Consider the following 23,114-nt stretch of genomic DNA (forward strand, 5'->3'; position numbering starts at 1 on the left):
GAATCCAATGAAAATAAAACTGTATTCCTATCAAAAGAAATACTAAGACAGCTGATTTGAAGCCTGTTGATTTCAAAGTGACCAGTCACAAAAATAAACATTTTCTATATTGCCTGATGACTAGTAATCTTGAAGTTTTGAGCAAACAGAAAATGAGAAGGAATTTAAAATCTTTATCAGCAGCATAATTGCCCAGAGGCGCTATAAGGAGGATGGATATGGACTACAAGGAAAAATAAGTTCATGCCTGAATGACCATGAATGGTTCAGACAACTATTCATCAATGTGGCAGAATAATCTCCAAACTGCATGGGATAAACTGTCTATTTATCTTTTCATCCTAACTGCAAACTGTTCAGTAGGCTTACATAGACTTAGTCTAAATCTATCTTGTTTCAAGTACATGAAATTATTGTTGGGCTAAGAATAAACTGTGTTAGTATAATCCACTACAGAAAATATTTATGTAAATGAAAACAAAAATCTTAGGAACCAAACCTCCAGCCTAAACAGATCATAAAAGAAATTTCACAGCAATTGAAGTTTTAATGCTACGACTTCTGTTCTATTTGTCCTGTAACTCATAAAGCTAGGGAATGCAAAGTGAAGTTGAACTTTTGTTCTTATCAAGTAATTTCTTGATAAGAACATAGAATGAACACAGAATTTTATCCATCAAGAATAAATATTAAACACAGCTGTTTAGACTAGCACTATATTTACCTATTACAATTTCACTAGTGGCAGAAATCATGCATTGCACTGAAGGGTTAACAATCCTTCAATATCAATATATAGACTAAGTAATGAAACTTCTATACAACAACAACAGAATGTCATTCTACTGTTTCCAGAAATGTACTATAAGCCTCTTTGTTCAGGAAGTAACATTAGATGGTGTGGAAGGTTTCTTTAGTTTTAACTCAAAATATGCAACAGTGTTCACTGGGGTTTATATTTCATTTCATTTTTCTAAGACTTCAAAAAACCCTCACTCTATATATATGCATACACAACAGAGAGAATAAACTGAGGAAAAAAGCAGACAAGAAGGCAAACACAGCTGTATGTACCCATAAAAGTATTGATCCTACAGAAGCTCCAGCTTCCAAAATTATCAGCAGTAGAACATTTGCTGGAAAAATAACTTAAGCACAGTTACATTATTTATTCTAAAAAAAAAAATCAAGCAAAAAAAATTACCACTAAGTTTTCAAGCTGTCTTTTAAACTGTATTATTTATTGTAAATGACTTCTGGTCAAGGTCCTTAGTGTGCTTTTCATTTGCCTGCAGTCCTCCACAGCTGCTTCCACACTCTGCTGTCAGGGTTGGAGGATTTCCACTCAGGAGGCTGCACCAGCACAGCTCTCACTGTCACAGCACATGATATCTTCCTTACTTTTCCAATGAACTCAAAAATTAATACTCTAATCAGACTGGTGTGGCTTAAATTGAGACTTCAGAGATTCTCTTTAAGGCCACACAAGCACAAATTCTATTCTATTCTATTCTATTCTATTCACTCTGAGTGTCTAAAAAGTCAGCTGGAAGCACAGCTCAGGTTTTGGCAGCCCCCCATTCTGATAGTCAGCAAGACTTGGCAAGAGCAGGAGGGAATTTTGTGTCCATCAGTCTTCTCCTTGGGATAATTTCTCTCCAGTTCCACTCCTTGATGGATACAGAAGCAGAAGAAAGCAAGAGCTGAAGAAAATTCAAATGTTTTCATTTCTAAATGTGGAGGGAGAGGGAGGGTGAAAATTAACGGCAATTTTGGCTAAACTTCTTGCACTGCATTTCACAAGTCAACCTATACTTGTGTTCAGTAGAAAAACAAACTCTATCTTTAGAAGATATTTTGTTAAAAACGAGTTTTCCATGAAAGTGCTATTTGCATTAATTAGTATAATCACACTACTTTGGTGTGCCTAAACTCTTATTGCCAATGTAAGAGAGAATGGAAGCAAACCTTACCTGGACACTGGATAAAAGACCACTCATAATTTTTTTCTTTTGGGCAAAGAGTAGCATCAAGCACCATTTCATTGGAGTGGACACTGAGAGGTTTCATTGGGCCTCTGGAGGAGCCTTCCAAGCACTGTCCTTTGCCAGTGTTACTGGGATCATTGCACCATCCACACCCTGGCTGCTCCAAACACTGTCCACAGGTCCTCAGCCCAGAGCAGTTTTGAGCTTTAATACATAGAATACAATATTAATGCATTATTTTTTTCAACAAGATGCTTGGATTTGACAACAGAAAATGGAGAATTAACTTTTCCTTGTGCAAATTAAAAAAAAATATCAGTAATACTAGTAAGAAAATCTCAGTTTTCATTAAAAGTTTTGCAACCTTAAAGATCATGCAGAAGGTGTTTGTTATACCACAATGTAACAATAAATACTTCAAATCAACAAAGAAAATGAAGCAGAACAAGAATATTGCACATCTTCATTAAACAGGAAAGAAAATATTTTCCTTCCTTATTATTAGTATATAATGCATTTATTAGTAATTTTACTGAGATAAACAGCCCTTCCAAAGGGAAAACTAGAGTTCAATACAAATTCAGTAAACCAAGTAAGAGTGATAATATTTATAAATATAAAAAACTACAGGATCATTCAAATTCAAACCAATAATTATTTTGGGCACAAACTACCTCTGGATGTCACCTGAGTATTTGCCTACAAATATGACTTGGTCTTCTCCCATTCAGTTTTTGGAACAAGCTAGCAAACCACACATCTCAAGCAACAAGTCATAATTCAGACCCACTTAAATTAACTATATCTTAAGGCTTTCATCAGTCAGTCAGGTTTCATTTTTAAAATTGCATTCTAAAATCTAAATAACCCTTTTGATCTTTCATACTCTATTATTTAAAATTATTATACGGTCTTCCTTACATTTCAAATCTGTTTAGAACCAAATAAAATTCCTATTCTGAAGTTATTGTCATTTTTTATTAATAAGAAATTAACATTTTAGTAACTTCAAGAACACCATTAAAGTTCCCAAGCTTCTTTAAGCTTCTTCTGACACTTCTTAGTTTCTTTAATTAGTGTTGTAACACTGGAGCAAATTAACGTCAGACTCATTCAAACATTGATCACTATGGGTTCCTGTCTCTCCTCACATTAACTTTACAGGCTTTCAGAATTAAATTTTAAAAGCACACATGAAGGTAAGCTCCTGCTGTGAAGCCACAATTATCCCAATTTCTTTTTAAAAAGAAGAAAGTAATTTAAAGTTTCCCAGAGTTATTTGAAGGACACAAAAATGGCTTCCACGTGAGGGGAACCTCTCGATGTGGCTGAGCTGCAGCCAGAACACTGCATCCAAATAATGCCCACAGTTACCTGGGCTCCTCTGGCCCACAAAAGGAATACTAAACAGAATGATTTCACTGCTAAAAAAATTAACTGAGATCAGAATAAAGCTAGCTCCTCTGCCTTCAGCAACTATTAAAATTGTTTTAAAGTAATGAAAGCTGTAAAAAGAAAAAATACTGCACAGTCTAAAGATACCTGCTGATATCAGGAAAACAGGCAGTGAAGAGTCTGAGTGAATCTCAAAAGAATTTTAAGAGCACAGAAAGCTGAATCAAGAGCTCTTCAATAGACTTGGAAGACTCCAAAGAGGAAGAAATGTTTCAAGTTTCCCAAATATGGAAAATAGCAGGGATGGGGAAAGGCCAACAGTTGTTGCAAATTGTCAAACGTGAAAAATCAGTTTTAAACAATCAGAGCTGAATGACACAAATTTGGGCTTTTGAATACATCAGAAGATCAGCAGAAAAATAAAGACCATCATTCTGCACTGGCTGGCTTGCCCTTTCAGAGATGCACACTAAACAATCCAAATAAATCTCATGCTGCTATTTATACTCACGCTGCTATTTATAAAGCCCTAAAGTATCAGCTGCACTATCTTTACAGAGGCTAAAGCAGAACCAAAAGTGAAAATCCTCAGCTATTATCTGTAGTGGCATTCAGCTGAAAAACGGGAGAGCTGAGAAGCAATTGTTGATGGAAGAAGGGGATATTCAAGCAGCAATTTTGTTTTCTTTCAAATTCTAGAGGTGGTCCAAGATTGTTCAACTGTCAGCTATTCAATCAAAAGTCATAATGGATGGAAGATGTAGGGAAGAGTGGAAATGCAAGTTTTTGGCAAGTAGGCATTAAAATGACAATATGTCACCAATAAAACAGCATTCCTCATTTTTAATTCCAAGTTGTGAAAATAAATGCAATGTTCTCAGGTTTGTTTTTTTTTTATTATTTTCAATAATACATGCTTGTCTGAATTTTATTTCATTCAGAGCAAAACGTCCAAAAGCTCAGAAATTAGTCACCCAAAATAAAAATAAAATTTTAAATACAAGGAGGATTTTTTAAAGGTATAGTTCCACTCTGTTCTTCAAGTAGAAACACCATCCCTTGATAAGGGTGTCCACTTAATAATTAATTACTCCAGCAGCAATAATGATATATTTACCTAATAAAATTTTCAAGTCATTTTAGACTAACAAAATATCTGAACCATGCTTCATTTGAACATGCATTTTCTTGTTTAAATGCAAAATATCTGATGCTATAAAACTCTGGGAAAACTGCTTACAGCCAGAGAAACTTGTGGTTTTTTTCTGATTTGCTGAATATAAAGTACATTTTCATACAAAATTGCCTTTACATAATGTTGAACTGGCATACAGCAAATCCCTTTTGCCTTATTTAATATTAACTTTTACAGACCTGACAAAAATGACAATCAAATTAAAAACAATTTCTTACGTTCCCCAAACAAATTGAATCAGCATGATGCACAAACACTACACAAAGAGAAAAACTGAACTGAAGGTTCAGGCTGACATAATATCTGCTAGTTCAAAAACATAAGCATCATTTATGTGGAATTCTGTCAATTTTATCTCCAGATTTGCAATCTATTTAAGTTCTGCCACAACTCACTATCAGTATTTTATAAGTTAAAAAATTGATTCCTATACAGGAGAGGAAAACAGAAGTTCTGTGAATGGTTATAGGAAAGAAGCCTTTATATAACTACAGAATTATTATTCCACAGATATTGACAAGAGATTAAACGTTCCTATTACCTGTTACACTGAACCTGGATTAATACCTGAAATTTACTAACTTAGCCAAAAAGTTTACCAGCAAAGCTCAACATGGTCCTAGCTAATACATTATATTATTATTAAGGATGAAGAAGGAACCTCAATTACAGTAATATGGACTCTTGGCCAATTTAGCCTGAAAGAAAAGCTTTCCTATGCCTTATTTCCCTTTAACCCAGATACATAGAGGTCTCAGCTCTTTTTCTCTCCTAAGTTTAGAATATATCAATGGTTCCTTTTACAGACACATCAAGAATTTGTTTTACTTAGTATTGTCCTAAGTTTTGGGTGAAAGTAAGTAACTGCTTCTGCGATCTTTGAGGTTTTTTAATTTGTATCCATAACCTCTCAAACAGAATCATGACCTAATTATAATCCTGAAAGCAAGTTGCTTGTTGTTGTCAAGATCATTAATGCTGTCACAAGATATCCACAAATAAAAGATTCCAAAGGCTTTGATATCAGAAGACCCTTATGGAGAGAGAAAGAAATCAGAAGTAACCAGAAAAACTCTCTCAGAGTAGAGCAATAAGGAGAGTCCCAATTCAGGACTCAGGAGTCAGGATTCAGAAATCCTGAAAAATTCCAAGAACCAGTCTTCTGAACAACAGTGACTGAGGAATTGTTCTAAACAAACTTCAACTAAGACACAGGCAGCTCACTCCAGCATCTACACCAATTATGGCATCACTAAACCCTGGAGTGCTGGAACTGCATGGCGCTGACTCCAATCACTCCCAGCTTGGCAAGGAGCACCTGTGCCTGATACACTGAAAGGGACTTGGAGGACATTGCTCATTCTCCCAGAGACACTCACTGCATAAAGTTCTGCTGAAATGTGCTTCCAGAGGGGACATCCAGGGAGTAACTTGGCTCCTTGACAAAGGAAGAAATCACTTGCTTCTTGTCTCCAAAGGATGAAATGGGCAACCTTGAACACTAATGCAGCCTGACCCAGCCTGGCCACACAGAACAGAAGTTTTCCATACCTCCTCTCCCTGCCTGATGGCCTAATAGAATTCCTTCTACTTCCATAAAGAGGATGAACAATCTGCAAGAGTTAATTATTACAGATCAAGGGTTAATAATCCCCATCTTCAAGAGAGAAGAATCGAAGGAAGATGAAGATCATTTGTTTTGCATTTCTGTAACAATATTCTCAAGACTACTACTATCCTTACTAAAGCTTTGAGTTTATCTGTATGTTAGGAAAATGGCATAGCCTGAATCTGTAAAAAAGTAAATCAGAACACTTAAACCTTTAAAAACTTAGCACATTTCTTAATAACTTGTTATTGTGTAAGTCTAAGTTCTACATATTGGTTATCTAATTTTAACAGTATCTTGTTCCAGCTCATGGACATTGTTGGTCACACTAACTCTGGTCATACAAACAATCATGGCAATTTTTCTTTATCTGAAAGGAATAAATACTTTTCACAGTTTCAAAAGGCTAAATATATTTCATCATCAAAGAATTCCCATCCATCGAAGAATTGTCTGTATCTAAGAAATGCATACTCAGCACTGACTTCTCTCATTAGTAGCTATATAAGGTCATTCACTTGAAAATCTTTTTATCTCTAGACAGTGTGCTGAATCCCTCCAGCTCTTTTGAGTGAAAAAGAAATCTAACAATACATTGAGTAGGATGAAAATTCACTAAGATACTCACGGGAGCAGGTGGCAGTTTGCCACTCCAGGCACTGCCCATATGGGAAGGAGATGATGTAGGCATTGGAGTCCACGCATCGTTTGGTGCTGCTGCACCACATGCACTCCATGCCATTGCTCGTGCAGTTGGAACAGGTTGTCCTCAGGGAGCAGGGCTTTTTGCACGGCCTGGCATTCTGGTTGGGACTGACTGGAAAAGGATAATATCATATTATACAAATAATATATTATACAAGTATAAAATATTATTATTATAATATTTAATAATACAAATATTTTATCATTTCGAACACAAGTTCAATCTACTTTTTCTTTCACCATTTATTCCATTAGAAAAATCCCTGTTGAAGTGGTTGCTTCCTTAATTAGCTATAAATATTTTGGCCCAAATTTATGTTTCTGTATATAAATAAAACAATATTTTACAAAATTTAATATGCAAAACTAAGCATGACTCATACAACAGCTCACAGAGTCCATTTTAGTGGATGTTAACTTGAACAGTCAAGTGACTGTCACAGTAAAATTTATACATAAACAAACCTAAAAGACAGAAACCAGAATTTTGGATTTGTCTGTCTTTTACAACTTTAAGATATTCACTAATGTTCAGCAGGAACACATTAGCATTGCTAAATATCTCCACATGTGGTTTCAATGTGGTAATACACATGTGTTACCATTGACTATTACTGATTTAGAAGCAAACAATAAGATTTCTGGTGTAATGCAAAATAAGCCATGTCAACTGACTCTCAAATAAATATTTGCTGCTTTAGGAATATTAATAGATTGCAGCTATTTCCAAAAAATCTAAAAAAATATATATTTTTGTAATTATTTAATCCAAATTGTTCCCAAATCTCTCTTAGGCAAATGAAACCCCAAAGAGCTTGTTATTCACCACAGCACCAGTTCTTGGGAGAAAAAGGCTCCTTACCAACGGGTTTTTCACACACAAGGCCATCTGCCATGGCAGTGCAGGGATTTGCCTTCAGCCCTGCCACCTCTGCTCTCTCCAGGTAGGCACAGAAGCCGGAGTCGTTGGGCTCTCCAGGGAGCCACTGCAGGGTGGTGTTTGTGAAAGGGGACATGTCATCCCAGCCCCAGTAGGAGATGTTGATCTTGCGCAATCCCACCCAGGGGGAAATTTTCTATGGATAAAAATGAAACAAATGGAGGAGAATCATTTAAAATGCTTCTTGTCTTGATAAAAAAAATTTTAAAAATAGCTTAACAGCAACAACTCCACACTTTCAAAATTCACCATGTTTTTATCTTACTTTATCATCTCATCAATCATTGTCCACACAGATTTTATCTTAATTTTTCTATCTTGCTGAACATCCAAAAAACCCTCCACTCCCTATATGCTTCTCTTCTACTAAAAACCTGCATTCTGTTCAAAGACAATTCTGATTTCTATTATTGGTCATAATTAAATTGGTTTTTTTCCCCGTGGCTACTGTATGATTACTAATTGCTAGGCCACTATGGATAATGAAATACACATATTTTAACAGCAATTCAGAGAAATCAAATTCCAGGAAAAAGTAGGATCAATATTACATCCTCTAAAGTCCATAGTGCTGATATTGATCAACTTTAGGCAATTCAGAGACAAAGATAAAACTGACACATTTACATTTCCAATGCTGTTAAATACACATTGAATATACTTTCATAATTGATTTATAAGTTTTAAAACATAGTCCAGAAAACAATAAAAGCACACATTTTTTAAACATATTTAGGATGTATCAGTAAAACTACATCACAAATTCTACTGATTTTCATCATTTCATCTTTACACACTTAGCAAGCAAAAAAGCAGGTTTTAAGGAAAAAAGGCATTTGCTTGTTCCAGGATAAATCTACATGCATTACTTGCCACCATTGGTGTAAAAATCTCAAGATACCCAAACCAAACACATTCCCACATGTAATCTCTGTGCAGGCAGTTTCCATTAAGCCCAGTTCAAACACACAGAAGAGAGATACAGAGAGACAACAGGGCTGTGACAGGTACATGATGGCAGGTCGGTGCCAGAATACCAAAGCCAGCTGCCTGCCCAGGCAGAGGATGCACATTGTCAGCTCCAAAGCAGAGATATTGATCTGATTGTGAATTAGGTTCACAACTGATTTAATTTACCAGGTAAGTAAAGGTAATTTACAAGGTAAGTAAAACACTATAGTACATCTAAAGGGAACCTGCCATTGTTAAAGAGCTATGTATTCCACAAGTGAACCAAGAGCTACTGCCATTCTCTATCACTGATCTTTCACCTTTGATCTCACATTTTCTCTGGCCACTCAGGTTTAACCCATGGGTGAAAAGAAAATCTTTCAGTACTCTTAATTCTACACACTATCAGAGCATTCCTTCTTTTTTCCCATCTTGTTAGAGCAAATTGAAATATGAAGGATTATTAATTTTGTTTCAAAAATACCTGTAGATGCTGAGTGTGCACACCAAGCACATATGAAATCATGTCAAGGGTTTAGGCAGGATAAATTGCTGACAAACACACACATAAACCAACCCTACATGCCTACCTTGGGATTGAGGGATTCCAGCCAAGAGAATCTGTAACATATTACTGACTGTTTCAATTGCACTGCCAAATAATTTGGCCTCAGCATCACTATATAAAAAAACCCAGGGATCATATTGCAGCTATGGTGAAAAAGTATGTGAGCCAATAATGAAAACTGACAGTGCAGCAGTGATTTTGGAAATAAATTCTTCCATTTGAGTATGAGACTGTCTTGGAACCCCTTTAATGATGACAAAGTCCCAGGGAGAATCATGAGAGCCAAAGCAGCCACAGGAGATAAAAGAAGAATCCCCGAAACAAAAGACTTCCAGCAAAAGTAACACATATCCCAGCCATAATCATTCTTAATAGCTGGACTATCTGGACAGCTTAGAGTCATCATGTCAGGCATCTCAAATTCCATATGTACCATCTCTGGCTCTCTGCTAGGATAAACCATCAAAGTACAGACCAAATGCTGATGAGCACGTTATCAAATGCACACCATGGAAGCTGTGACTTTGCAGGCCCACTCAGGCCATGCTGTCAGGATGCCAAGCACAGATTATCCAAGTAAGGCTTCCCAAATGTTCCAATGATGTGCTTAACATGCATATTCAATTATGTGGCATCAATTCCATCATGTGGTGGCCCACAGGTGAAAACTGCTGGCAACAGCAGAGAGTGTGTGTGGATATCATCAAAGTTTATCACCAGAAATGATTGCTGCTGCACTGCATGGAAGCCAACAGGAAAAATCAAATCACAACAAGAGCATTCAGCAAGTTCCACGTGAGATACCTGCAGCCACCAGGGCTCTGTGACTATCAAACTAATTTCTTTTTTAAAAGAAAGACACATAAATCATCTCTCAAACAGATGAAAGGTTTAGTCAGAAGAGCTGGGAATCTCAAAGTACTTGAAGCAACCAAGGGACTTCAAATGTGTTGACTGAAAAATGCCAATATAGTTTCTTCTTCAGGCTTAAGAAATAATGGGGATTGAACATTCTTTACTTGAACTCTATGGTTGTTTCATTTAATGCAAAATGAGTGTAGAAAACTGATTCCTTTTCTTTGAATATCTTGCCAAAGATGCCTCTGAAGAGGACCAGACAGGAAGGAAATGAAACTGCTGGTTCTCTGGAACCAGAACTTGCTGATGCAAGATTCCAGTTCCCAGGCCTCTTGAAAAATGGTCTTTACCAAATCAGATAAGTGAAAAATACAGTGCAAACAACTCATTTATTGGAAGTTCAGGTGATCTTTACCCAACATATAAATGGGAAGAACATTATTCCTCAGAGAGCTCTGAAGACCTGTTCCTTCTTTCTAAATATGCATATCTATAAAAACTCCCTTGACATATAATACACAATTCATTTTAAAACAACATCAACAACTCAACAAGCTCACAAAAGAGCATTCTAGGCAAGTTTAAAAATCAGTTTAAAAACCAGAACAAAAAAAACCCCAAAACAATGCAATACACAGCAGATGCTCAACTCCATCTTGGGAAAATTTGTAATGAGCCTAACTAATGTTGTGGTGGATAACACAATCAAAAATATGTTGTGAAATATTGTATAGCTTTATCCCACTACACTATTTAAAATTTGGAATCGCCTCTAGAATATGTTTGCCCTCCCATCCATATCATTCTTTCTATATTTTAGAATCCACAGGCTATCTTAGAAACTTTATATTTGTGCTTGAAATACAGCTAGTCATAGCTTACCTGTTTTCACAGAATCATCTTTTATAGCACTGAAAACAAGTTACCAAAAAACCTTTTTAAATGAGACATTAAATATTTGAGAATTGTTAAATTCTGAGAAAAATTGCTAGGCAAGGCTTTATTTTCATCTGACAGAGGAACAAGATTGCAATCTTATAATGCATACTAACAGAACATTCTGTAACCTCATCTACAGCTATTAAGATGAACATTAGATCAACTTTTGGCCATAAAAGGAATCTATAAAAAACTGATCAATAATAACTTAAAGAATATGCTCTTCTTTTATTCTAAATCAGACTATTTAATTTGTTTTTAAATAGTAATTAAGAAACTATGTTAGAAAGAAAAATTGTGTAACCTTAACTAGAAAGCTAATAGTTCTTGTTAAATCCACTGTTTACTCAGAGAATTTAAATCAGATTAAGTTGCTTTGAGATCTAAAGTGAAAGGGATCATTTCTACTGATGACACATTTTTTCAGGTACTACTGCTGAATCAGCACTAAACTAATGAGGGCTGAATAATTTGCAGATGAGTGAAGCGAGCAAGACCACCTTTACTGAATAGCCAACTACCACAGAGGCTCAAAAATCTCCCCTGATTCTTAATTATGCAAATTACTGAGGAACTATATATCTCTTTCAAAAAATGTATATGAACCTTCATTTAAATTCCTTTTATTTTGGATCTCAAATTTTCCTGAAAGTGTATAATTCACTACTGTCTCATTTTCTATTATGTGTCCCACAATACCTTATAAACAAAATTCAACAAACTTCTCAGGAATTGTTTGAATTCCTGGATTTGTTGCTCTAGGATGAAACATACAATTAAACTTTGAAAATACTGTGGCCTCTCAGTGCCCATATTTCCACAAGATTCATAATTTGGAGAAATTGCTTGCAGTTAATTTGACTCTTTTCTGCACCATTCTGAACAAAAAACCTACTTCCTGAAAAAGCAGCTCTGTGAAGAGGAACAATGTGTTCTGTGCAGGATTTTCCATTCCTTAACTGCACCAATTCTGACTATGCTAGATACCAGCACACTCCATGTTTTGTAAATATATACCCAGTGATTTTAAGCAGTGGAAGCAAGTTTTATGAGTTTTAAGTGTCTCTGGATCTATTAGACACATATGATGCAACCTGGATGTAATTAAGAGTCATGTGTTAGGTCATTAATAGTAGGAGTCATGTGTTAGGTCACCTTATTCTCCTACTCTTTTTAAACTTTTCTGTAGTCCAATAGGTTAAAAAATCCCATAAAATCTGGCAAACTGAAAAACTAGAAGTTCCCCAATTTCTATCTACAGAGACTCTAGCTAGTATTTCAGTGAGACTTTGGTTTCTTCTTGGAATTTCTTCTTTATAGGGGACAATTTTAGGGGGAAATTTGCATTCCCAGGCATCCAAAGTGAGTTGAGCTCCCCTAATCCTGAATGTAGGAAAACAGTTAAACTAGAGCTGAGCTAATGGACAGTCAATGCAACAACTGCAAAATAGAGACAAAGTGCTAAAATAATTTATTAGACTTCTAAAACCACAGTAGGAAAGTGGGACTGGTTTGAACTGTTCTAAAGGGAGTAATTCAGAAACCAAGAGTAGATGTCAACTTCACCACAGTCACACACATTAGAAAACCACAGAAACATAGAGCCCTCAGAGAATACTTGGAGCTAACAAGGAATAACATTGCTATGCAAAGCTCACTAATTAACTGCAACCTACACTCAAGTGTAATTTATAAAAAAGATGCTTAGCCTTGTGAGCCCAGAGTCAAAGGAAAAGTTGCAAACAGTTTATATAATGAAAGGCTTTGTGTATAACTGTTCTCTTCTTCCTTTGTGCTTACTACACCAAAACTAAATCTTCTCAGAATTTATTGCATGCTAACAAGAAAATTATTATTTTTAGTTAAATCCCACAGTAGCAAGCAAACTCCCAAGAGAGCTAATTGCACTTTTAAATGAATATACAACATTTGAATATTAGCAGGAACAATAAATTAACCTCATATTGCTGTTTAATCTGTTTTTCAGAGAAATTCAAATCTTCCCTTTCATAATATTTTGCTTACTAGGTCAATAAAGGCATGTAAGAAAAAAAAAATTAAGTGTAATTTTTCTTTAGTGTGGGAATCTGCAGCCTATCCATTGTGTTTAATTTGGCATTCTTTGACAGAATTTAATTTATTTTTCATGAACAATACAAACTTGACTTTAAACTGCTGGTAATAATTTTAAAATACATTTGCAAATCCAACATTGTTTTGAGTTCATACCACACAGATCTTTGTTTTGTCCCTTTCTTTTTTACCAAATGAATCTTATCTTTTATAAGGAGGCAACCTATTGATTTCCAGTTTAATATTGGGATTAGGAGAAATTATTTATACACAATGAAGTTTGGAGAGGGGATGGAGACAATGGCAGCCCCCTCCCTCAGAATCTTCCCAACACATCAATGCATTATTCTAAACATGATAAAGAAATTGTCCTAAATTTGTCCCAGAAGAGGGACTTTGTGTATTAGGAAACAATCTACAAAATCACATGATGTTTCTATTAACAATAAAGGATGCTGAAGTCCTCCCAGGCTGTAATTTACTGATACCATTTGACAGTTTGTAAAGTACACAACAGCTACCTAAGTTGCTTTCCATTTCTCAGCATAAGAATACCAAATAACAAGGAGATAAAGTCAGAATCATATTCTTATTTCCAAATGACACATTCATTAATCCTGAAAAGTTTTTTTTGTTTTCAGGTGAAACTGAAACCTTTTTTTCTTTCCCAGGCTAAAGATTTTAAAGCCTTCAACATTTAACCACCCAAGTCAAACTCCACTGCAGATAATAGAGATTAAAACCACAGTGTTCACCTTACAGCAGCTCTGACTCCATTTGTGAACTCCCCACCAGCACCTGTTACAGAAAAAAGCCATCTAAAATGAAATCTCACTCTTTAAATCATTATGATTGCAGTTGGAGAGGGAAAGGCAGGCAAAAGAAGATCAAGAAGTTTCAGAGAGCCTCTGTCACACCTGATAACACATTTAGGATGTATCATACTGAGTAAATGCAGCTGGACAGATAGATATGAATGAAAAAAGATCTTTTCTTTTCCAAGTGCCACTGAAAACACCAGGATAATTCATGGTAGAGTTTCATTAGAGGTTCTGACAGCTAAATGATTGTTTAATCCAAGATAGATTTTTTTAAAGTGAATAAATTTGTCTACAATTGCTTAAACTGTATTTGAGGTATCTCAAATTTACATCACCACATTGGCTCAGGATGTGCTTCATTTAAATAAAGATATGCTCAGCAAGATGTCACCTTGCAGAAGTTCTAAGCTCTGAAATGTAAGAAAAATCCTGTTTCCAAACACTAAAAAAAGCAGTTTCTCATCTACACCTCAAGCCAGTAAGCCAAAATCAGTCATATCAATAATCTATCACACTTTATTAGATTTGAAGGCATCCTGTGCAGTATTTTAATAGGAATCAGGGGAAAAGGAAAGCAAAAAGAAAAAAAGGTGGTAAAATAAATAACCATAGCAATCATGTTGCCAATATAATTCTGTTGTTGTTTTTGTTTCAATTACATCTTCAACATTAACTCAAAGAGTGGGCAGACAAAATGTGTCTCAGGGCTGCAGTAAATACAATATCAGGGAAGAACTTCTGACACTGAATGATTTCTCTCCTTCAGTAGCAAAAAAAAAATTAGAAAAAAAGTTTATTTCTAGTAAAAAATACTTTCTCTGTCCAGTTCCTATATTTACTTGGGAAAAACACAAAAACCTCAAGTACATAACCTATGTTTGAATCTGCATTTTGCAGTGGAATGCTAAAAAGGATAAAAGAGTATTTTTGTCCACAATATGTGTCCCTAACATCTTGCTCTCAGATTCAGAAATAACATAAAGGCAATCCTTAACTGCTATTTCCTTTGAATGATCTCAATTCCTCTGCAGCAAAACAACTTCATGAATCACATACTAGTGTGATATAAGCTTTAATTATTATCCACAATTATCTTTCATTTTCCTGTAACTTTAAAACCATGAACTACTTAAAAATTTGAGGATTTTATAAAGACAATGTGCTGCATGTTCTACAAAACTAAATACACATTCCCAAAATGCACCTTGCTAAGAACTGATTTGTTTGTAAACATCAGAATCATATTCTGCTAAAACATCACATCTGAGTGTGCACTGCTGGGTTTCATATTTCTGAGCATTTTTACATTTCATATACTTTAACCAGGGATTTTTAAACATCACAATAAGTATTTGAATATTTAATTGCCAAAAAATTGAACCTGACCACCCAGGGAGAGATGATTTTCCTTCCCTTCTCTTGTTCCACAGTTCACAAAAGTAATATGGATCACTTTTCTGAGGAATATTCCGGTGGCAGCTTGCTGTATTTGCCAGAGGCATGGAAGAGTTTTCAGCTCTCTCTCTCCCCCCACCATCATTAGAGAAAGCTAATTAGCTCCAGCTAATTCCAGTGCTGCTGTGCAGGGAATTGCTACATGTTTTACACACTAGTGCAGCTTCTCTGTGACCCTTTGATCCCACAGACCAGTTACAGAGCAAACTGCCTTTTCTGCAGAAGTTACACCTGTACAGATGCTTGGGATTATGCATCTCTATTGCTGGACCCTGCCTTTGTCTGTGCTGAGGTTCAGAATTACCTCTATTACAGCTGAAACCAGGACACAAAATCAGTGTTCCAGACATTCTCTTGAGCAAATACTCTCTTCTAAGTAAATAGAAACTTTTAGCATTTAAATCTGGTAAGGGGAAACCTTGGGAGCTGCTGTGTGATGTTTTAAATCTTAAGATTTTTTCAAACCTTAATATGCTGCACATGACGAATACCAGTCTTTAGCACCACTCAGCACATTTCTTTGAAGGCATAAACTTTCCTCTGTCTGGACAATACCCTAGAAGAGATTTCTCAAAGCCAATTTGTTTCACATAAGCACCAATTACAGTTCCTCAAGTTACCTGAAGTGTATACTTCTGTATTTCATCCAGAACAAATTCCACTTCTTTTGAAGTTGTTAATGAGGCGAGATTTCCACTCAAATTGTAGCAATACAGTTTGGCATTGTCGTAGCTTTCCCGACTGGAATTTATGTGGAGGCAGGCATCTCCAATGTGATTCCATCTTTCCCCACACAGGTGAGCTGGTGCAAAAAGCATGCAATTAAACCTGATTCAGAAAAAACTTTTAAAAAACCCAAGGGAGTCTGAATTTTATCTTCCTGAGATCATAAATCTAAATTGCATCCCACACTCAATTTCCCTTCTCACATCATGTAAATTCTGAAATAGCAAGTATCATCAGACAGAATACTGTATGGTTACAGAAAGAAGCTTCTAAGAACTTAAAAAATAATTATAAGATATATGCTAAGTTTCAGCATAATATTTTTATGCCATTGTTTCTTCCTTGTATTCAGAATTGAGCACAAGTAAATATTAAGATAAGATTATGTACATAAATAATAGTTTAACAACTCATTTGTTATATAAATTTCAAAACCTAATAGCTGTCCTAGAATTAAGAAATCACAACTTTACACTATCCTTGTTTTATCATATCTTTGCATTTATATTTGCCTAAATACTAATGCAATCCAAATGACAGAAAATTCAGATAACATCTCAGAAAATACTTCTCTTCAACATTTTACAGCATTACTTAGACTCAGATAACTATTAAAAGATAAGTAAGAGCAACTGTTATAGTCAATCTACAGAGATTACATAAATAGAGTTTTGAACTGCAGAGAATAACTTGTGATTTAATGAATCATGTCTGTAAAAAAAAGTGTTCATTAACTTCATCTGGACATAAAGATCAAATGGAAAAGGTTCTGACATCTAACTTTATATATGTAGTTATGAATACAAAATAAATACTATTTCAGAATGTTAAGAGTCACCTTCTGAGAATATTTCATATTAGCATTTTAATATTCACTGCTTTCACAGTAGTACTAACATTACACAATCAAGAAACCAGATCTTGGGCCCTATCTGCACAGGAAAATTAAAGTATAATTGAATGATAATTGTTAAGGTAAAACCCCAGCTAGCAAAAAGAACAATGTCAGTGTCCATGGAGCAGTAAAGCCCCAGAATGTCCATTCAGCTCTGTACTCAGTGCTCCCTGCAGGCCAGGGCTCATCTCTGCCTGTGCAGAGGCACAGTCATTGTGCCTTCACTAATGCCATTGTCTGCCCTGACACGATTCAAGGTAGCACTGACACCCCAGTCAGGGCTGAAATCACATCTGGCTTCACCTGCACAGGCACAGACAGGCAAGAGGAGTGAGCACAAATAAAACAAACCCATGTCTGCTCATGAGCAAACACTCTCTGGCAAGGACACAGGAGCTTTTCTCAGGTTTGAAAGCAGCTGTGAGCAGCAGTGTCCCCTTACCAGGCAGGGCCTGGCACTCCTGCTGCCGCTGGTCCCACTGGCAGTTGAGGTGCAGGGAGCAGCTCTTGCAGCTCGTCAGTTTATTGCAGATCTGCTCATTCCTCACGTGACATTTCGTGTAGTTTTTAACCGACTGTAAAAACAAACAGACAAAGCAGCATCTCAAGCAGACATCTACTAAAAGAACAGAAGTCAAAATGGAAATACAGAGCAGATAGATCCCTCCCAGAAAGTCATGGCCACCTAAAAGCTGGGCTGAATTTAAGCTCATTATGAAGAACCCTTTACCAGATGCAGAATGCAATACTGCAGCACAAACCACTCCACTTGTTCTACACAACTGAGTGTCACATTGAAGAGGCCAATTCCCTGTACAGAGAGCAGGAAGAGCTTAAAAAACTAAAATAAATATTTATTTCTTAGATACTTCAGGGTAATACTTTCCCTAAACTATTTCCTCCTTTGCAGGTTAAAGCAAGAAACATAGTCAAACAGAACATAAAAAATGGCACAAGGTGCAAAATAATTACATATAACTGACTGAAGGTGCAAGAATATGCTCCACACACAACACAAAACCAGGGATAACTTTATTCCTGTGGTACCTTAGCATAGAAGAAAAGCAGTAAACACTGAAAGAATTATTACCTGGGGATTTTTATTGGATTTGGTCAGTGTTTGGTTTTTTTCCTGAGAACTGAGGACTTCCAAGTTAGACATTTTGAATACAAATCTTTCTTTCCTCTGCATAGTACTTTTAATTAAGACATTGTATTGATACCTTATTTAATGAACTGCCCTAAATCCTGAGCCAATTCATCAGCTCACCTATAAGGCTCTCTCCACCAACTTAATTTCAAGGTAATAATTAAAAGCAAGTTCTAATGCAAGACAGCTTTATACTCACAGAGCAGCTGAGATTGGAAGGGACCTCTGGGAGTCCCTCTTGTCAAACCCTAACAAGTCTTGTCTCTCTTAAACAACAAAAGATTAAAATAATACATGGCAGCAATAATGGATTGCACTTGGATAGCAAATGCATGATTTATTGAAAACGTTGGTTCCTTTCCTTTCTATTAGTGTCCAGGAGTATGATTAAACAACTTAGAAAGGGACAGCATGACAATAAGTTACACAGTGGTTGGTACTGGAATATGGCAGAGATAGGGCAGGGGGGAGAAAAGTCGTCTCCTTTTATTTCTGTTTTTTTAAAGTCCTGAAATAATGCATTTGTGAAAGTGAATTCTCAATCTCACACAAAACCAGCTTCACGCCATTTGAACAACACGGCTGTTGAGGCATTTTATTTTATTTTTATTTTTTGCCTTTAATGGATCAGATGCCTACCAGAAAGTTTGTTTTCAGAGGTCCTGACTTTTTTCTGTTCTATAGGGAATGCTACTGTGAAAGCAAAAAGAACCAGAGAAGCAGGTGCAGCAATCTGCACCACAACACAAAACAGAGCCAAAGGCAATGCCGGCAAGTAACAGACTTGTTACTATCTAGGCCAAAAATGCACACAACAGTAAAGCACAAAAAAAACCAACTTCAGTACAAACCCACATTTAGTTTCCCTCAGTCATGAAACAAACTCACAAAACTTCCTGAGAGATGCTTTAAAGTGCATTTTAGAGCACAAGTAACCACCCTCTGCTCATTTACATCTGCTCAACTAACACTCACATTTAACATTTCATTTTGACATACCCTTAAGCATTCAGATTTCTTTTTTAAATTATATACTCTTCAGTGGTATTACATACAGATTACAATTTTCCACCTAAGCTGAGATATTTGTTCTATTACTTTCTAATCATGAAGCTTGTTGTGTGCTGGTTATTTAATGTTTAAAATAAAATTCAAAGTACTAGTGACTGTTCTATAATAATATTCTTTGTTGTATTCCCTTATTCCCAGCATTTATTTCCCTTAAATCCAATTTAAACACTGCTTGCCTGAAAATCTCATTAGTTCAATGTAGATGTAACTCCAATAGGTAATTCATATTAACACAATATTAAGGTTATAACTTAAACTACCAAACCCAATGAAATTCAGAAAGATGACAGTCCATCTGTTACAGAACTTCTATATTGCTGTAGGATATTTATAATGTTTACACTCCAAAGCATGAGTAAATCATGTTATGTATAAAGCCTCCCTCATGTCTGATTTACTTAGATTTTTTTAAGTACTGATCCGGATATGGTAGTATATAGACAGACTTATGAACTGCAGTGATTTTCTGAATATTTACTGGAGAATGAAAATACTACAGTAGTTTATCTTAGAATTTCAGAAATCACTATTAAATTATGTACCTCTCTCCTCCTCCTGGATTTTTTCAGGTTAACAGTATAACCTTGTCTAGTTCTCCTAGAGTAAATGTAAATTATCAATTTATAGATTCATAGATTCACTATTATTTCCCTGAAGCTACTCCCAAAACTTGCTATTGGGTACTTCTTACTCATAAATTTTCTCTGTTTCCTCCAAGACAAATTTGATTCTATTCATATTTCTTTCTATTACTTTATATATTTTCTCTTGACTATTCTTTGAATTCCTCAAATGTAGGCAGATTACCACGATTACTATTCTTGGTATTACTGTATCATCCAGAGACTTCTATTGTGAAAGAAGGAGCTTTCTGGAAGCAATGAAAACACGAAAAAAAAAACAGGGATTCTTGTCTTTAAGGCACTGTGTAAAAATATTTATTAATGTAGGACTGTAGGTCTTTTTGAAGCCTCCTCTAGTATCCCATTTCCTTGGCAAAATGATCTTTATCATCCCCTTCATGGATTTGACAATGTTTGTTTTATGTTGCCACACTCAGATAAAGAACTCTTAAATCACACCCCATTCTAGGCTGTGTTTAGGCAACTGTGACCAACTGGGGCTTTGTTGTATTGCACATGTCCCCACATGAACCAACACACAAGAAATTCAGTCAGAGAGGAAACATGAACCCCTTATGGGAACATGCTCCCCTTGGAGCTTCTGAAGGCCATGACATTTTCAAAAATGCAATACTGGGTGGAGGCAGAAATAAAATCATTCAGCTATGCCTCAACATACTAAGGCTCTCTTTAAGGCTACTTAATCAATTCTTTTTTCTCCTCAGAAATTAAGCAAAATTGATAAATTAAATTTTTTATTCTGAAGTTCAATCTCTCTTCCTCAGTAGAGAAAACTGCATTTTATTGCAATCAGTCAGCCCTCTCCAGCAATTTACCATTTTATTTGGTAAAGTACAAGAAGATTCTGTCTTCATGGAGCTTACTCCTCCACGTACTACTGCATGAAAAATGACATCTTGTAAAGAAGCAGCAATATAAAATGAAATTAATCTCTCCCACAAAGTCTTTTCTTTTTTTATTTTTTTTCTCCTTTTTTTTGGTAAAGACTTGTTTCCATTATAAAATATAGTCAATTTTCTGCACAACATGATCAGCAGCAAGGGAGTATCATTTTCATAGGATGCAAGATAAAGCATTTTATGTGCAGACATAGAGGGTGAATACAGTTTCATAAACATATTAAGCAGATCCATATCAACCAGGCATTGCAAGCTTCTGCTTGCAATGACATCATATATGAGTGTGATATACATACATTATCTGCATGATCTATACCTTGATGATGCATGAGTCTGCACAGGAGGAGAATACAGTGTCCTGCTAAAGTGCTGGCTCACATCAGAGGGTGAGGACAGGCAGGTGAGTGTGCATCATTAGTGCATTAGCACTACTCATTAAGTCCATCTGTCCAACTAGAATTACCTCAGGAAAATGTTCATATTTTACAGGCCTTCCAACCAGCAGAGTAGCCACACTTTGCAATATCTGCTTTGCATCTATCTGTGACCATGAGGCCAATGCCAAACTGGTTGACAGCACACCTTTAGTAAACTGGCCAGTTTCCTTGAGGCAACAGCAGCAGATTATAGAACATTATTGTCATTCTCATCTGGAGTTCTATGATCTAAGTCATAAATCAAGGCCTTTGTACAGCTACAAAAGCTCCTTGTGATGTTCCTAAGTCTACAGCTTGTTATCCCCTATTACCATCACAGTGCTGTCACAACATTTTCGTTTGTGGGCCTAGTCCAGAAGTAGCAGTCTATGAAAATGGATAATCAGCCTGATCCATTCTGGTTTTCCACATGGTGCCATTCTGTTGATGCTATTTTAGTGGGTTTTATCGAAGCTGCAAAATTCTGCTTCCATCATCTCATGGCCAATAGACTAATTTTACAACAGCCACCTCCCATTTATGACAGCACCTCTTTCCAGAAGTCATTTTGATGAATTTTTGCTACCCCATTCCTCAGTAACAACACTAACAGCCCTTGCTATCCACTTCAAACCCAAAATAAAAGACAGGAAATTATACAGAGCAGACTGGAGCATCATTTGCTAATTAAGCTGACAATCTTAGTCATGAAAGGTTGTCAAAGAAGGACACTGAACCAAGAAGTTTGTGCTAAAATACCTAGTGCTCCACATTTACTAGGGATCATTTATTAGGAATGAAGATGGTCTGCTCCTTAGCAACTATTCCTTGTTCAAGAGCTGAAAACCACGGTTAGAAAATTAGCTCCTAATGGAGAACAACGTGTCAGGAAAAGAAGGGCCCTTGAAGATCACAAAGGAAACTAACCATTAGTGCCTGGAATGTGAAATCCCTCTGACAGACTTATAACATGACTACTGATGAATTTGTGTCTGCATTGCTTTTATTAGTAGTGACTAGCTACAAATGCCAGTGATTAGAGCTGGCTGTGCTCACCCTGAACAGGCAAGATTTGAGTCACAATCAATCCAACTCACACCTTAATTTGTCTGGAGAACAAGATTGATTTGCATCAGGTTCAAGCCAGAGAGCAAGATACTTTTACTAATGAAACTGTGTCAAGAAAGGATTTTGAACTCAAGTACAGCCAGGTGTCTATGGATAGCTAAAAAGTGTAAGAAGGCAAAACTTATAATGCTAAAACACTATTATAAGCTTGACGAAAAGCAAATGAACAAGCAAGAGATGAAGCAGCTGGTGAACAACAACATAAAGTATAAAACATGGCACTAGGCATTGTTAAAAAGGGAAAACTATAAAATTGCATGAATCTATGCGATCTTATGGCTTGTAGTTAAAAAGATCAGTAAAAAGATCAGTAAAAAGCCACTGGACCTCATGGTTACAGAAGCTCATATTCCTTTAATGAGATGGTAAGTGACTCCATGACAAAGAAAAGCATTTCTATGACAATCAATGATCAGAAGACCATGACTAATGATCTGGTTGTGTTTGAAAGGGGAAAAACCAAACAGCACCCTTGATGGGATTCCATGGTTCCTGCCTGCCTACTGTACACCACAAAAGCACAAAATCCAAGTTAATAATGACTATGACTTTTCGAATGTCATTAATTAGGGGATAAAAGTATTTGTCTTCAGAAATATATAGTAGACAATACAACCCTGAAGAATACTTGTTTTACTCTGAAACAGATTTTTTTTGCTGAAGTCCAGCTCTGCCTTCTGCAACACTT

General features: G+C 36.0%; 1 protein-coding gene across 3 annotated transcripts in view; it reads right to left on the reverse strand.

The window, feature by feature from the left end:
* The window catches only part of ATRNL1 (attractin like 1), a 428,690-nt gene that overhangs the window by 318,492 nt on the left and 87,084 nt on the right, over positions 1 to 23,114 (reverse strand). For all 3 annotated transcript variants that reach the window (XM_059476726.1, XM_059476727.1, XM_059476728.1), the window contains exons 14-18: positions 17,561 to 17,693; positions 16,118 to 16,299; positions 7,755 to 7,968; positions 6,816 to 7,004; positions 1,974 to 2,192 (exon numbers count right to left, since the gene is read on the reverse strand). In XM_059476726.1, coding sequence (XP_059332709.1) covers positions 1,974 to 2,192; positions 6,816 to 7,004; positions 7,755 to 7,968; positions 16,118 to 16,299; positions 17,561 to 17,693 — 937 coding nt within the window. The remainder of the gene's footprint in view (positions 1 to 1,973; positions 2,193 to 6,815; positions 7,005 to 7,754; positions 7,969 to 16,117; positions 16,300 to 17,560; positions 17,694 to 23,114) is intronic.

The sequence above is a fragment of the Ammospiza nelsoni genome, chromosome 8 (genome assembly GCF_027579445.1).
Source record: "Ammospiza nelsoni isolate bAmmNel1 chromosome 8, bAmmNel1.pri, whole genome shotgun sequence".
Classification (NCBI taxonomy): domain Eukaryota; kingdom Metazoa; phylum Chordata; class Aves; order Passeriformes; family Passerellidae; genus Ammospiza; species Ammospiza nelsoni.